Raw genomic sequence first — 17,668 nt, forward strand, 5'->3', positions numbered from 1 at the left:
CTGGAACTGTTATCTACGGCAATTGGTACTCTGCATGCTTGTCTCATATTTTAGACTTTTTTCTTCTTACACAAATTATTTGCTTGTTTTAGGCTCAATTTTTTAAACTGGAATAGCTCAGAGTAAATTTTTAATAAGAATACTTAGTTTAGACTTCAACGCTCATGCTGCCGCTCATGTCTAGCCAAACCAGTCTCGGCATTATACTCTCAAAGCTGTCTGGCCGCTCGTGGCTTTGAGAAATATATCCGTATATACTCCGTATACGCATGCCTATACAGAGTCGTACCCCGTATAGCTGCACACTCCGAATGAAACATTTACACGCATTTTTAATTTACGCTTTCATTATCAACAAAACATGGCGGAAAACGAAACCATTTTGAAAAAATGACGTTTCTTCTAATTTTTTTTCAAGTTTTATTAACTTCTACGATTGTTTTGTGTTTTCCAATTGATAATTTAAACGTCTCAAGATCAGAAATAAAGCATGGTGAACTACTCCCACCTGATCATATTCCTGGGGCACACTTAGAACAAGATGGTGATGTAAATAAAGAATTTCATCACGAGGCTTTCTTAGGTAAGAAAAATGTATAGCTATATGGTTAGCTAGCTAGATAACTTTGTACTAAGTTGTAGCTAAAAAGTAGCATGCTTATTGTTTATAAGAGAACTCATGGTTCTAAGATTAATAAAACAGCAATAAAATATATAGAAAAAACAAGGGTGCCGACTCACCAACGCCAGTTATAAGGACGAGTTGGCAACTTTTTAAATAAAATTCGCATTAAACTTGCCTAAATTTTCCCAAACTTGCCCGGATTATTCCTGAAATGCGAAATAGCGCTTTCATTTTCTTTGATTTTACACAAAAAAGGCAACCTTTAAAGTATTACAAAACTGTTGGACTTTGTTAACTATTTATCAATGAAATTGTATTACTTACTGTATATAGCTATATTACTTATTTTGCAGGGATTTTATTATTTTTTTTTTTTTTGCTATTAGAACACTCTTGATTTTTAGAAATTGTTTTCTAGGCTGTCAAACTTACAGCGAGGCTATTTTTTACCCTCTTATTTCTTGTTTCTTCTGTTTTATATTTTCCTGTTGAGAATGTACTTTCAAAAATAGTAATATCACTTTGTCAAATGTTTCTTGCGGGGATGCTGAGAAATGGTGTAATAACAAAGTTTTGTTTTCAAAATTGAAATAATATAAGCTCCAAACATGTTTCAGGTAGGGTAAAGTTAACAAATACATGAAATGTCTATGGCAGTTAAGCAGTAATATATATTTTTTATAAATGGACGTAATGTTCCAAATTTTTGAGATGCCGTTAAGTCCTGCAAATCCATAATAACATCTATATGGTCATAATGGTGACACATTTTCCAAAACCCGAAGTAGACCAAAGAACAATGAGGAGGAGACTGAAACCCTAATTGGCCAACAAACTGCACCATATCCCACAAATGAACTGGATAGGTGTGATCTGCTAATACCACACACACAACATATAGTTGAGGCAACACATTGTTCAGATTCGTGTGAGGAAGCGAAGTATCATGTCAATGAAATGTCCTTTTTTACAACATTAAAAAATAAAGAAGACCGCCATGTCATTCCTCACATAGGATTTCATTTCAAGTAGGAGAAGTATCTCCTTTCCCAAATGGACCCATTGCTCCATGATACATAGATAAGGCGACTGTAGGAACTCATGCACTGTAGTAGAGGCATTGTGCTTACGTGTTAAGGTCTTTTGCTGTTGCTTTGGACCATTGATTACATAGAAGAATCTTTGAGTACACACGACCAGTGTACTTAATAATAAAGCAGGAACTGTTGAGATCAAACCAAACTGTCAACAGTGAATAATAGAACTAGTTGACTTTAGCTGCTCCTTTTTTATTGACCATGACAACTGGAGTAGGTGAGGCAATCTCGGGGGGGGGGGGGGGGCTACATTTATGACAGTATGGGCAGTTACCCTGAGATCTGGGATAAAGAGGACAATAGTCTTCATGCCCCATGAGCTCCCTTTACAGTGGCCTACCAGCCGACCATTTTGTATTTAAAAAAACATTGGGCTTCTAAGGTAGATCCCACCATGACGCTAGTAGACATCTTTGTCGACACTTGAGTACTGAATTCAATTCAAGCTCCTCAAAAAGGTAAGTGCTAAATTCAGTAACTGCCACCATAAAGTTCCAGTAAGCTAATTCAGCTAAACGAACTTATTTTGTGTGGTAATTCCTGCATCACTTCACTCTTGATTTCTTGGTTGTTGTTTAGGCCTTTTTTCAATTTTATACTTAAGATTAATTTGTTTTCTGTTCATTCCATTTATTCTAGGCTTTGTTTAAGTTTAAACTTTCCAATTTTCTCTCCTTTACCTAATCACTAACAACTTTCTTAAAACACATCCCCCATGCAAACACAATGTTATCTACAACATCAAAATTGTCACATTTGTGCATGGTACACAGCTAATATCTTATTTTGTAATGTTAACATTAGTCTCGAACGTTTTTATTGTCAGTTTACACCGTTGTGGCATGACATTAATAACACAGTAGATAAGATAATGATCTGAAATTCCAAGGTCAATAGATTGTGACATTTTTATCGTTTACAAGAATTAGCCACAATTATATGATCAATTTAAGACTGCAACCTGTTTGCAAACTGTATCTTTGTAGAAGTGGGTTGAATTTTCTACTGCGTGTTATAATTGGTGTAGTTATTCCTTGTTAAGTCCATGTTAAAGTCTCTTAACATCATGAAGTTTGTTCTTTTAAAGCATATATCTTTATTAACAGTCTTTAGGTGGTTAATAAATGCAGCCTATTGAAGTTTCTTCAATTTAACAATTTCAACCCTAAGTTCCAAATTGTAGACCCAAAAGAGGAGTTCTCAAAGCTTTCCAAGCAATTTTTTAAGCCCAAACAAAGATTGTCCATTACTTCTATCACATTATAACAATCAACGTGTATGTCATTTTTTTGTTTGTTTATGCAAGTAGGACTCAGTTATTGCTAACATCTCTAATTTCGATTTTTCCAAAAGTAATTTAATTTTGCTTTTAAACACCTTGGACACCACCATTCAAAATATGACAGTTTGCTGTATTCCTATCACTGCTTGACAGAAACATTTCCAACAGTAAAAACTGCTAAGTGAACACTGCTGTTTTAACACATTGCTCCTAATAAGCGAAATATTAAAGTCTAATTTGGTAAGGACTGCTTAAACTTTACAGGAACATAATCATTGATTTAAACCAAGGTAAAGTTATAACTTCACTCTCTCTTGCAAATCAAATTAGCTGTATATTTTGTAAAAAAAATAAATTTTTGATAAAAAATGTTGAGATAAAATATTTTCCAACGTTTTTTAATTTAATTTTCAGGCAAATTTCGGATAAACATTTCTATTGAGACCATAAGTTTATAACACAGAGAAAATGGAGTCACATAACACAAAAGGTGTCGTTTATCCTTTTAAATAATCTGACATTGCATTTGGTAATATGTTATTACTGGATTTTTCCCTCAAATTAATTTTAGTTCCTACCCTGTTATCAGATGTTTTGATTATTTGTATTATTTCTTTGTATAGGTACATTAATAAAAGAGGGACAACTGGTTTGGGAAAACCTAGCTGGGTATAAAAAGCTTATTGATATATTCCACAAAGTTGATATAGATAACAATCACAGAATTGATCGCATAGAGCTTAAAAACTGGATCCATGACAGGTATGTATATTATAATCCATTAACTATGATTATTGTCAGCAAGATAGCTTGGTCAAAATAAGATGTATTCCTAACTGTATATGCCAAGTTAGTGGTAGAGCTTTGTGCTTAAAAAAACAGGGGTTGTTTGAATCCTGCCTATGGCAGTTGTTACGTTTTCTGTAGGTAATGCTGCTTCTAGATGATGGTTTCAGCTGTTTTTCAGGTGAACACTATGGTGGGTTGGAAGATTGTGACAACGATCCATATCTTTGTCACTGTTGTGTGACTTTATAATTTAGTAGCCTAGAGGATTTTAAAAGGATGCACTAATAACTACCTTAAAAGAAAACTAATTTTAACGAATTTCGCGAGTTTTTTTGTAATTTTTTTCGAAACTTAGTTCCTGCGAAAATTATTAGGACACTCACTATTCGCGAAAATCGCAAAAATTAAATCCCGTGAAATTTAGACTTTTTTTAACTTTTTGAAAAATTATGTTTTTTCTGATCCACCTAGAACTACATATAATATATGTGTGTGTGAATTTTAACTTCAGTAGTTTTGTCTCCTGCAAGAAAGTTCATGAAAAATCTCATCAAATCTTTTTAAGGTAGTGCACAAGCATAAACGATCCTGACCATGCACCTAAACTTTGCTCAACGTGCACACAAAATCAATATTATTAATTTCATGCCACTTTAAGAGTGAATTTGACTTTGTAAGGTGTAATGGTCAAATTAAATATCTATTGATTTTTTGAAGCCCTGGACTGGCAAAACATACAAAATATCTATTATTGCACCAGAATCTCTCTTTTGTTTAGAATCCTAGAGCATTACAATGCAGCTAAAAACGAAAGTGATCAAGTGTTTCGTAGAGTTGATCATAACCGCGATGGATATGTGTTTTGGCCGGAATACAAGGCTCAACTGCTAGGGTTGGATCCAAAAAAATATGAAGATGATAACACGACAAGTAAGTCAGATGTGCTGTGTTGTATTTTTACAGGAATAACATAGAAGAGGAATCAATACTGATCATGATATAGGAATATACCTAGAAATGTTTGTATCGACTAATGGCTCATATTATTTCTGACTAATACGACAAGAGTAGTAGTAGAATCACTATAAAGCTCGTTTCACATTGGATCTTAAGTTAAATTTTATATGCTCTTTTCAACCGACCCAGAGCATTAAAAAACATTAAAAAAAACCTGTTTAATTTATGCTAAATAAATATTTTTAATGCAGTCTCAATGAAGCAGGGATGTATTTCAATGCACAAAGACCATTAGGACCATTTATGTTAATTTTTAAAAAAAATAGAACTATTTTATCACAGAAAATCTTTAACACATCAAAGTTTACCTGTCTTTCAATAAAGTTTCATTAAAAGGTGTTTTGTTTTTCGTTTAGTTGTTGAAGACAAGACCGGTGACTTCTCGAAAGAGCTTAAGCACTGGATAAGTGCTGACAGTAACAAAGATAATAAGTTAGATGAACACGAATTTCTCGCTTTTCGCCATCCTGAGCATAACAAGATAACTATTAAATTAATGGCAGATGAGATGTTACATGATTTGGACAAAAATACTGACTCGGTTAGTAATTCGGCATTTATATTTATGTTTAGCATGTCCCTAAATCATACGCTCGTTTCTTAGGTATACAGACTGGCCAGCGCCCCTCAATATACTAGAGTGAAAGTTGCCGTTTATTTTGCGACTATGGAATATTATTAAAATAGAGCATTTTTTATGTATTGATTAAATTGAAAACTCCGCAACAATACTACGTGTCATTGTAAAATCTTTATACTAATACTTTCCTTTGCCTGTTTGCTTGTTTGTCTGTATCGCAATTTTTTTATGGTTACATATACACAATTACCATTGCTATTATATTAGAACAGGGGTATTTCTTGTTGTTGTTTTTAAAAAAAGATCCTTGCGACAGCATCCGTTCAATTTTTTTTATAATTATTTAAAAACAAAACATTTCTGTCAAGATATACATCGTTAAAAAGCTTGCTAACAGCAGAAAATTGATAAGATTCTTGGGGTAGATGAACCAAACTATAGTTTTGGATGCGTGTTGGTTTTATTAAATCATATGCAAAAAATGTAGTAGTGTGAAACATGTTTTCAGCTCTCCCTATTGACGAACATTTTTTCACGATAAGACTAGTAAGAATAAATTCGGGAAAAGCTAGCATGGGAAAATGTTCAGCTCACATTAGGCACGCGTGAATGGTAAATAATTTTACTGCAAAGAATAACAATAGATACAACAACATCAGTGCTAGTTATGATCGAGCCTTTTGTTGAGTACCTAAACGAGATGAATGGTCAAATTCACCCGTTCATTCAGAAAACTAATTACCATTTCTCATAGCAAATCTGTCTTGTTACCATGTTCTTTTTAATTGCATTAAATGACCTTATATTTCTTTTTTAAGATCTTCCCAAGTATCCAATATCTTCTTTGTTTACCACTTCAATGTGAATATGACAGTCTTAAAGTTTCATTTTGGGGGGCGAAATCAAATTTCATTCTGGCTTCTAGGCTAGTCAATAAAAATGTTTAATTTGTTTCGCCTCAAATGAAATCTATTTTGGTGTTGATTTCATTTCAGTCAAAATTTCGATAAAAAACCACGATTTACGCTGAAGTAAAGTATCGCGCATCAACTCCGACAAAAGAAAAATTCGTGCTAACAATTTTTTTTTTTTTTGCGATTTAAAATCTTATTTCTGGTCTCTGCCTAGAGAAAGGCCACCCAAGTGTTTTTTATGATTTAGAGGATTACATTGGATGAATTTACTGCCTTACCAGCTGGGGAGGTCGATGAGGAGGACGCCGAATTGGATAAAGAATATCAGCAGGAGTATGTTTGTTTGTTTGTTTGTTTACCTCCAGTGTTTCGGATTATATGTTATTGTTCATGAGAATATTTTTTTTGCAGTAATTCTTCGTGCAGTCACTGTTACATAAATACTGGTGTTTTTGATATCTTTTGGATCAATTTTTTGGTAGCAAACCTGTCAAATAAAAGTTTTTGTAACAAAATTTAAATACATTTGCTATGTAAAAAGTCATAGAAGATTTTGTAAAGGCCTGAAAACATTGAAGCCAAAGGAAATTTTATGTTGAAGATTCGGTGAACGCAGTTACAAGTGTACAGAGATTCTAATGTCTCCCTTTACCTTATTTTCATCTTGATTAAATTTAATTCTTGCTAAAGTTTTGTTAACTAGAATCCAGAATAAGCATGATTTTTTAGACGTGCTGAAGAGTTCAAGAACGATATGGATATTAACGCTGATGGCGTGGTAACACGTGACGAGCTTTTGTCGTTCCTAGACCCTCGACATACGCAACACGCTGCGAAGGAATCAGATTATTTGATACGTACCTCTGATCGTGATCGAGACGGGCGTATTAGCGAGCACGAAATGTTAATGAACTATGCAGTGTTCACTGGAAGTAGTTTTAACAGTTACGCACAAATATTGCACGATGAATTTTAGTGCCTTTGAATGACTTAAATTTAGAAAACACTGCAGATACCAATCGCTTATAGAAAAGAGGTTCGCACCTTTTTAAATCGTATTTTCTACGTTTAAAGTATGACGCACTCACATATCCTATCACTGAAATGATCACGTCGCGTTTTAAAGATTCCTCGTCATTTCGTAAAAGTTATTTATTTTAGTCATTGTAAATATGTTATCAATTTTAAATAATTTTCAAGAACGAGAAAAGAAATCAGCATTGCTTTCTTAAAGTATTATTGTTGGTCGGTAGGAGCAGGTGTCGTAGCGTTTTAAAATTTCAATATTAGAAGCTTGTGTCACAACATTTGCATACAGTCACACAGAAGTTGGATTTGTTTATTGAATTCTTGAATTAGTGGATTAGCTGGATGGAAATGTTAATATGACGTTTTCACCGTCTGTCAAGATGTATGAAATATGTCACCAATAACTTTGACGAGCTAATTGTGACATACGGCGACAGCAATTTCGGACTTAACTTTTTATTTATTTCGGACTTAACTTTCTATTTCGGTTTAAACAATCAACAGTCAGTTGTTAACATAAGTTGATTAATTTTCGCGAAGACTTGTTTTCGCGTGGTTAAAAAATGCGTTTCGCGGAGATTTTTTTCGCGAATAAACCATTTTAGATTTTTTTTTCGAATACTCATTTTCACGAATTTAGTACTTTCTTGCAACTGCGATTGATTACAGACTCATTCATTGACATCAGGTAGCTTCAATTAAACTTGCTTATACCAAAGAAGCTGGCGATTGTTTTTATCAACTAATCATTGGAAGTAAAATTAAAGACGCGTACCACAGCAAAAACTAGCATGGGATCAAATGAGCAATTTTCTAAGGGAGGGATAACTTACTAGGGGAAAGAAAGGGGTTACTCTGGTTGGAAGAAGGGCGGAGATTTTCTAAAAGAAAGAATTTACTGCTGGTCAATTCACCAGAAGAGAGGGACAATTTTATGTATTATTTGTTTACGTGTTTCATTAAAAATTTTAATTAAATTGAATTTTGTTTATAGTTTAACAAAAAACTGTTTTAATCATTTGAAAATTAAGAAATAAAAAAAAAACTAATAGTGAAAGTAAAAGTAAAACGATAAATACGGTGGAGAAAACGAAGGAGAGCCAAGGAAGAAAAGGCTTTTGAAAAAACGAACACTTTCTAAAAAATAGAAAGGGATGTCGACAAGAGAAAGAGATTAAAAATTTCAGGATTTAACGGATGCTTTATATATATATTGAATTATACCGTTTGATGAAATACTTGCTGCCAAAAAAACTGCTCCATCCGAAATTCGAGATACACCACTAGTAAAACTAAGCATAGACGTTCCAAACAAAGAAATTTATCTTAAACTTGAAAATCTACAGCCTGTTGGATCGTTCAAAATCCGTGTTGCTTTTAACGCACTTGGTAATCGAAAACACACAACAGATGGAGTGTTTACATCAAGCGCCGGTAATTTTGCACAGGGCTTAGCTTGGGCTGCTGCAGAGCGTAATATAAAATGCAATATGGTGGTGTGTTCTTACGGTGGAGGCGGTCACAGTCTCGGCATATCCGCTGCCGTAAAACATGTTAACCCGCAAGTTAAGGTTTACGCCTGCGAGGCTGAAACAGCAACGCCTTTGTCTGCTTCATTAGCTGCGGGAAAGCCAGTTGTGTTGGAAAAGCATAAGCCGTATTTCGTTGATGGATTGAAAGGGAAGGCAACGTTTCCTTGCATGTGGAATCTAGCAAAACACCTCTTGGACGGTGCAATTATAACAACCTTAAGTAACCTCCAAGGAAATTGGTAAGGAAAACATGGCACAGGCAAAAAGAATAAATCCTTCTGTACATACAAGTGACATCTCAGCAACCTTTTCTTATTTCTCTGACTTTTGGTTCTTCCTTATACGGAAGATTTTTTTTTTTTTTTTGATCCTTTGGCAGCGAAAAAAAATTTTTATCCTGGTTTTTTCCACTGTTGTTAGTGCAATCACAACAGCGCACCACGACATTATTCTGCCTCTCAACCTTACTGAATGTGCGATCTGAGTCTAATCTCTCTGTGGCGGGACATCTAGTAAAGAGGAAACTAATTTTTAATTATTGGTTGGTCGGCTTTAGAGTAGCTGGAAACAACTATGCAACCCTAAGGCTAAAGTCATATTGAACTTCAAGTTTTATTAGCGAATGCTTCGTACTTAGGTTCGTACAGAATTAGCACAGTGTGTGTTTACCTTAAGGTCTAGACACATCTCTCGCCTTCGATTTTGTAATTCCATATGAATAATTCATAAAAAGCGGTCTTTCACAATTCAGGGGGTAAAATTACCAAAATTTTTAAACATATAATAAAATACCAGCCTGGCCCACGTTTTATTTATTTTGATCACTTCGGCGCGCTCCAGGTAAATACGTCACACGCGACATATTATTTCAGCCTCGCTTTAGTGCCTAACATCCACCATCCATATAAACAATCGAAGCGAGAGACCGCATGCTTTTTTTGTAAACAAGAATGAGATATTGTTCAGTTGTGTTAGGAAAGAAAACAAATAATTATTTAAATCTTTTATAGAAATTAGCTACAAAAAAGAAATTTTTGTCAAAATTTTAGTTGATTTTTAATCGGACAGTACCTTTAATGGATGCTTTATCAAAATTATCGATTATACCGTTTGATGAAATACTTGCTGCTAAAAAAACTGCTCCATCCGAAATTCGAGATACACCACTAGTAAAACTAAACATAGACGTTCCAAACAAAGAAATTTATCTTAAACTTGAAAATCTACAGCCTGTTGGATCGTTCAAAATCCGTGGTGCTTTTAACGCACTTGGTAATCGAAAACACAAAACAGATGGAGTGTTTACATCAAGCGCCGGTAATTTTGCACAGGGCTTAGCTTGGGCTGCTGCAAAGCGTAATATAAAATGCGATGTGGTGGTACCAGACACAGCGTCACCGCTGAAAATAGAAGCCATTAAGAGATATGGAGGAAATGTAATCAAAGTACCGTATGATGCGTGGTGGAGCGTTATGATGTCTGAAAAGTATGATGGCCTACATGGTTCATTTATTCATCCTTGTTGTGACCGCAGTGTCATAGCAGGTAATGGTGTCATTGGGCTTGAAATTATTGAAGCATTACCAGATGTAGATGCTATTGTGTGTTCTTACGGTGGAGGCGGTCACAGTCTCGGCATATCCGCTGCCGTAAAACATGTTAACCCGCAAGTTAAGGTTTACGCCTGCGAGGCTGAAACAGCAACGCCTTTGTCTGCTTCATTAGCTGCGGGAAAGCCAGTTGTGTTGGAAAAGCATAAGCCGTCTTTCGTTGATGGATTGAATGGGAAGGCAATGTTTCCTTGCATGTGGAATCTAGCAAAACACCTCTTGGACGGTGCAATTATAACAACCTTACGGGAAATATGTGACGCTATAAAACTACTTGTGGCAAACAATCATATTGTTTCTGAAGGCGCGGGTGCAGCAACAGTAGCTGCAGCTTTATCAGAATCAGTTCCGAATGGAAAAATTGTTTGTGTTATATCTGGCGGCAATATTGATCTTGAAAGATTAAAAATAATTTTGTCCGGTAAAATACCAGATTATTGACTGTTTAGTTTTTAATTCTATCTAGTTTTCCTACCATATTTCTTTAACCAACCCGACGCTTATTATTTTTTTCAAAATTTAGAAGGCGGTCATTAAATTTGGGCGTTTAAAAGAGAGAGACGGCTATAAAATAATTTTGTTTCCGGTGTCAATATTGTTTTTCTTAAGAGCCTCTTCTTCGTTGACTCTCCTTTGTTACCATCACCGTATTCATTGTCTTACTTTTACTTCCGCCCTAAGTTTTTATTTTTTTGTTGTTTCTTTATTTGCAGATAATTGAAACAGTTTTTTATTAAACTATAAATACTAACAAAATTCAATTTCAACATTGTTTTTAGTGTCTCCACTCTCCGTTGGAAGAATTAGAGTATCCTAAGTAGAGAAAATATGTTGTGTGGATGATCTAAAAAACAAGGGTTTCATCAGACACATATGTCTTGTTTCTTACACACATTTTCTGCTTGTAAACTGATATTGATTTCATCAAAACTAGCTGAAAAGGCGTAAATGTTATCTATATTTTGCTTTATACATTGTAACAACCGCCGTGACGCTTACCTAGTAACATAAATGAAAATTGTAACATCCAGTAACCGCTGGGCACTTATTTTCAAATTTAATGAATATCGTACCTCTAATGATAAGTGGCCCGTGGCGCGTATTATAGGGAGTGCTTAAAAAAAGTGGGGTGGGCGTCATTAGATAAAATTGTGGCAAGTAGGGGCAATAAAAAGAGAAGGTTGGCTTTCTCCTCACATTTATTTCGACGGTTTTTCAATATGTTTTTATAGTGATAATTATACAGTACACTGTGTGTACTTTATAATATATACTTACAGCAAAAACCCTATAGAAAAGCTTTTTTATTATCAGCTGTATGTTTAATATGAATACGGAGATCACTTCTGTTAAATATGAACGAAAGGTTTGCAGCAGTTAAAACCCGATATCAGCTGGATGAATACAAGCCTGTTGATTTTTAGGCTGACCGCTAGTTTTTGTCTGCTCAAAATCATTGCACGCATGTTTATTTCGGAGCTATAATATGTAAATATATTTGATATAATAATACACAACGTTTTAAAATTATCTTCAAAACCTGCTCCTAGACTGTTTAACCTGGTACAGTTTAAGAACAGCAGCTGGCGATTTTTCTCACAAAGTTAAAACGGCAAGGCAAGGATAAAAATGCAAAAACGAAGATATAGTTTACCCATAAAGATGTTATCTTAGTACAACAGCATTAACTTGTAAAAATGACTGAGCATTCTTATGCCAAGTGTTAAAATATTTTTTAACATGTTCGCCCTGAGTCAATTTAGGACTTTGTCCAACACATATAATACGCATTTGATATATGTAGATTTTTTTTAAAAGTTTTTGTTAGGTCGCGCGACGTTAACATTTACAATTCATATTAACTTTTTTGAGTCTATTAAATCCTAGTCATATTGTTGACATCAAATATTGGTACATCTATTTGATACCAAACTACTTTAAGAATACCAAACCAAAACAATTAATTATATTTTAAAATAATAAGAAAAGGGTTGCTGAGATGTCACTTGTATGTACAGAAGGATTTATTCTTTTGCCTGCGCCATGTTTTCCATACCAATTTCCGTGGAGGTTACTTTACCGTCTACGTTTTCGCTCTCACACGTCGCCATACCTTTGGTTTCTGGTAAAAGAAACAAAAAGACCACTCCAAGTAAACCTAGTGTTCCCATGACAGCAAATGGAACGGCTTCGTGGAGAACTTTTAATCCTTTCGCAATCCAAGGTGACGAGGCAGCTCCTATTCGACTTGTTACTTGCAGAAACCCCATTCCCTCTGCTCGAATATTTGTAGGGTAAATCTCCACCGACCACGTATAAATACCGTTAAAACTCGATGTGATAAAAAACTTGCCAATTAGACCTAAAACGATTCGAGCAATATGTCCTCCTCCATCACTAGGTACGAATGCAACGATAACGCAAGTTGTACTCGCAATAATTAGGGAATAAATGACAGTTTTTTTTCGTCCGAACTTTCCACAACTGTACACACAAAACAACGTAGCAGGGAACTCGATGGCACTCAGCAACACATAATTAGCATAAATAGAACCACCTAAATCGTCTGCTGCTAACGATAAACCATAGTATACCATTCCATTCACAAGCCAAGCATAACCTTGCACAAGTGTTTGAATTGCTATCTTTCGATGTACAAACAGATCAAGAGGACTGGCATGATGTGAGATATCATTACTACTTCTCCGTTCAACCTGTACACCTTCAGGAATTTCTTTCTTGTTCCACCTTGCAATACGACGAAAACACTCGGCCACTTGTTCATCTTTACCGTTTAATCTTTGCCATCGAACGGATTCAGGTACAAATTTGTAGAACAACAAGACAAATATGTAGGGAGCAGTACATGCTATGAAGAGATACTTCCACTGTCGAATAAAGTAAGCTTGAAGACCAAGCGCACACAAGGCAAGTGTGAAGCAAAACCAAATGAGATTTCCTGCAATCGGGCGGTACTTGCTGCCAACGACTTCGTTAATCAAAACAAATTCTTGCACGGAAGTTCCTGGTGTGAAAAAACCCACTATGAATCTTGCGACAACAAAAATGTAAATATTTGGTAAAAAGGACGTGATTAAGCCACCGATAATAATAACGAAAATTGATGGGAAGATTATACTTTTTCTTCCGGTTTTATCTGCAAAATATCCTAAGACTATAGCGCCAATTCCCCAACTTAAAAAGAAAATCGAAGAAGTTAAATGGATTTGCCATTCTTTGCCACAAATAATATCAAACTCTGTCACAATGGAATAATCTTTTGGTTTTGTATATTCCCATGAACTTCGTTGCATGTCGCATCGTGAAGTGTTTTTGCTATTTAAGGTACCGTTGTATGGACACTCTGTACCATTAACACATTGCCAATCAGGATTTAATGCTGCAAAGTACATAATCAACACCTGATATGACTGTGGGAATACCATCACGCAGAACATTGCATCCAACAACCATTGAAACAAACCAAATTCTCCCACGTGGGTGAGCATTTCGTCAATACTGATGTAATTGATTGTTGCCATATTTTGTTGATTTATTTGCTAAAGAAGAAAAACAATTCATTGATGAGAAGAACGAGAAAAGATCATTTAGCTAATAACATAGGATTATCCGTGTACATTGCAGAACGTAAGGAACTGACTGAATCGACAGGTACGATATTTGTAGATAAAATAATATAAAAGTGATAAATAGGCTTTTTCTTTTTTACTCGAACGTATTTTTTTGTAAGAACACTCAACTTGAAGAAAGCCAAAGGTTCTTAACTTTTTTATTTGAAGCCTTACAATGTTCTTAAATTGTTCTTAGTTTACCTCATGTCATTTTTTTAAGTTTAAAGAAGCATTTTAGTAAATATTCTTAATATTTTTCAAAGTTTTGAACTGCCGAAGGGTATATGTTCGTTCTTGTATAGTTTGTCCTCATATACAAAAACTCTTCAGTTCGTGATAGAACTGTTATCAATGAGGGTCCTGAAAAGGGGTTCGTAGTATATTTAAAGCTCCCATTTAAACTACGGAAGGCACTTTTAGAATCTCTGACATAACTCGGCCGGGGCTTAAACCCAAGAACTTCCGCACTAAAGGCGATCGCTCTACCACAAGGCTGCATTTCTATTTCGAATTTCTTCCACTGTAAATACTTATCCAGTCCCTCGAGATAAGAAGAGAGTTAACTATACATAAAAATAGCGTTGTATTATCAAATGATTTTTATTTTGTTAGAACTGAGTCGTGTACGATTTACTGGCAAGAGATACAGCTTAAAATTAAAACATGACACATTATAACAACATTGTATTTCAAAATTCACTACTTGATTTATGAATATAAAGCTACGACTGCCAATAATAACACATACAGACAGCACATATAGTTGTTTCAGAGTAGCATCCAGCGCTTTGTTAAAGTAATTTGAAGAGATCATCAAACTTTTGTATTATAAGGTATTAAATTAAAAAGCCTAAGAATGTCCAGCCTCCTCTTCTTTTTATTACATATTATATATTTTAAAACAATTTTCCAATGTGACCTGGTAAATAATTTTCTCTATGATAACAACAACAATGTCAACAAACTTTGAACCGTTTCGCATGTGAATATGTTATGTAAACACTGAAACAAAATACACCTTCAGAAGCACTTGTATACACTACGCTAGATCTTTTATAGACTTGGCATTGTCGAAAAACAAAACAGTAAAAAAAATTTAATCACAAAAATATTGTAACCTTGTTTAACAGAAGATTTATATTCGTCCTTGTCATAAACCAGTATTATCACTTTTTTCTATTTATCCTATGAACAGTTTTTTTTATAAATAATTTCTTACGTCGGAACGTTGAATTTCTTCCCACCTTGACAAGCACCTCTGGAAATCAGAGTTCGATTGGTAGTGTTCACATGTTAACCCTATTCGGTCCGGGGTTTTTCGAACATACTATGACCGGGGGGGGCGGATTCCGCCCCCCTCCCCTCAATAACTGTTCATAGGATTGTTCAAATTGAATCAAACTTGGCACACTTATAGTACGTCATAAAAGGAACAAAATGGCGGCAATAAATTTTTGCTTGCGTAAGCACATTTTCTTTGACGTCATCAGAAGCTTGAAAATTGTTAAAAATGCCACTATCTGCTTAAAATATAATTACTTTTGTTCTAGAGCGAATTTTTACATTCTGTTTGAAGTTTCTGAAAGCTAAATAAAATATTTTTAACATATCTTCCGGTTTTTACATGGATCGGATAAAAAATTGCCAAAAATTGCCCGAAAATCCGTTTTTTCCGATTTTCGGGTAAAATCCGACAAAATCGGGAAATCGGATTAGTCATGTGTCAAAAATATTCAAAATGATTCTTCTTGATGAAACAAAGTTGTGTTGCAAGATTCAAGTTCTAAGGATAATCCTAACAGGAGTTATTATATTTTCCCATTATAAGGATTTCATAGAGATTTTAGGGGTAGTTTCGAGTAATGGCCAATATCAAAGCCTCTGAAAGGTATGGGACCTAAATATTTAGCTTGCAAGTGTCTCATAGATAAATGTTGAAACTCAGTAAGTATCATAGCAAATTAAAAAAGCAATCAGGATATATAAAAAAAAACCGTCAGGGGGGGCGGAATCCGCCCCCCCCCCCCCCCCCCCGGACCGAATAGGGTTAAATTGGAAGAAAAGGTGGCTATTAATAGCTAGCTAGCTATAGTCAGATATTCCTAGCGTTTCTTCCGTCCTAACTTGCCACTTTCCACAAATTTTCTAAACTTTCTCTATTAAGAAGTTGTGAAATGTGCCATTACCAGCTTGTAACAAATCAGTTCTCATAAAATGCTCAAATATTTTATACGAAAATGCTTTTATACACAAAAAATATACCTCGAACCTTTTAATACCGAATTGTGGTAAAGTTTTAGATTTCTCTAGAAGCCTATTTGATAATGGTATGCAAAATTATACAAGCAAACTGTATTACGAAAAATGATTTCATTAGTCGGTAAGAAAATAAATCTATCTGCATATCTCTGCTTTCTGAAATCTATAATCTATGCTTTCTAGATATGGAATCTCATTTGACATTGCGGTAGATTGCGGGAAAGAAACTCGGTAAAAACTAGGTAGAGCATTCTTAGCAGTTTTACTGAATTTTTTTCACAAAATTATAATAACCTTAATTAAAAGAAGATTTATATTCGTCCTTGTCATAAACCAGTATTATCACTTTCTTATATTTATCCTATGAACAGTTTTTTATAAATAATTTCTTACGTCGGAACGTTGAATTTCTTCCCACTTTGACAAGCACCTCTGGAAATCTCAGTTCGATTGGTAGTGTTCACATGTTAAATTGGAAGAAAATGAATGTTTGTTTTTATTAAAAACAATGTTTGAGATGTTGCTAGGAAACAAAACGCTTAGTTTTTTCAACAGCACTAAGGTTTGCAAATGTTGTAAAAGGTATTTTTTCGACGTTTAGAATAGTGTAAACTTTTAAAGTCATTTAAAAAAAGGTTAACAACAAAAAACGAACGAAAAAAAATGTTAACATAAAAAATTAATCCATAAAATTTTTCTTAGTAACTAAGAAAATCTCGTTTTTTTCTTTTTCTTATTTTTTTACCACTAATATATGTACCTCTAAAAAAGCAAATTAGCGTGCAGCAGAATAAACAGAATTTTAATCGTGTTCATAATAAATTTTCTACTTTGTAGAATACTTTAGGTATGCAAATATTTATCGTACAGCTTCATTTTATTGTTTTAATAAACAAAGAATAATTAAAAAATAGTGGAATTAACTACATCAATAAGAATCGGTCAAAATTAAATTCGCTTTGATATTAGCTAAAAACATTTGTAAGACAACCACAAACTGTTGGTGAAGTCCGATAAATTCAAGAGTAATTTATGACAAAAAACATTATTTTTTTATAACCACTCAATTTTTATTACACCAAAGTTTCTAAGATATTGCTAAGCGTAATATTCTGATTTCAACTATGCACTTGCTATTTTTGCATTCCAATGATAATATTTAGTAGAAGAAAAAATATTTTCATTTTTTAAACCTTAAATTTACTGAAGGGAGGGGTTGGGCGGAATACACTCCCCCCTCGCGGGTTTTTTTAGGATCCCTTTTTTAGTATGCTGCAAGGTTATGGTACTTTCGGAGTTTTT

At 34.3% G+C, this 17,668-nt stretch overlaps 3 protein-coding genes across 3 annotated transcripts; 2 read left to right on the forward strand and 1 right to left on the reverse strand.

The window, feature by feature from the left end:
- The first annotated feature begins 321 nt into the window (after positions 1-321).
- LOC130641509 (45 kDa calcium-binding protein-like) lies at positions 322-7,537 on the forward strand. The gene is made up of 6 exons (XM_057448331.1): positions 322-583; positions 3,628-3,766; positions 4,572-4,723; positions 5,167-5,351; positions 6,552-6,637; positions 7,034-7,537. The coding sequence occupies exons 1-6, from the start codon at positions 391-393 to the stop codon at positions 7,278-7,280; spliced, it is 1,002 nt and encodes a 333-aa protein (XP_057304314.1). The 5' UTR covers positions 322-390; the 3' UTR covers positions 7,281-7,537.
- A 131-nt stretch (positions 7,538-7,668) lies between these two features.
- LOC130641510 (L-threonine dehydratase catabolic TdcB-like) lies at positions 7,669-11,378 on the forward strand. The gene has a single exon (XM_057448332.1). The coding sequence runs from the start codon at positions 9,942-9,944 to the stop codon at positions 10,914-10,916; it is 975 nt and encodes a 324-aa protein (XP_057304315.1). The 5' UTR covers positions 7,669-9,941; the 3' UTR covers positions 10,917-11,378.
- A 1,060-nt stretch (positions 11,379-12,438) lies between these two features.
- LOC130641507 (uncharacterized) lies at positions 12,439-15,378 on the reverse strand. Its single transcript, XM_057448329.1, has 2 exons — positions 15,327-15,378; positions 12,439-14,035 (listed from the first exon to the last, which is right to left on the reverse strand). The coding sequence occupies exon 2, from the start codon at positions 14,015-14,017 to the stop codon at positions 12,500-12,502; it is 1,518 nt and encodes a 505-aa protein (XP_057304312.1). The 5' UTR covers positions 14,018-14,035; positions 15,327-15,378; the 3' UTR covers positions 12,439-12,499.
- Positions 15,379-17,668: the final 2,290 nt, after the last annotated feature.

This window comes from Hydractinia symbiolongicarpus, chromosome 4, assembly GCF_029227915.1.
Source record: "Hydractinia symbiolongicarpus strain clone_291-10 chromosome 4, HSymV2.1, whole genome shotgun sequence".
Taxonomy (NCBI): Eukaryota; Metazoa; Cnidaria; class Hydrozoa; order Anthoathecata; family Hydractiniidae; genus Hydractinia; species Hydractinia symbiolongicarpus.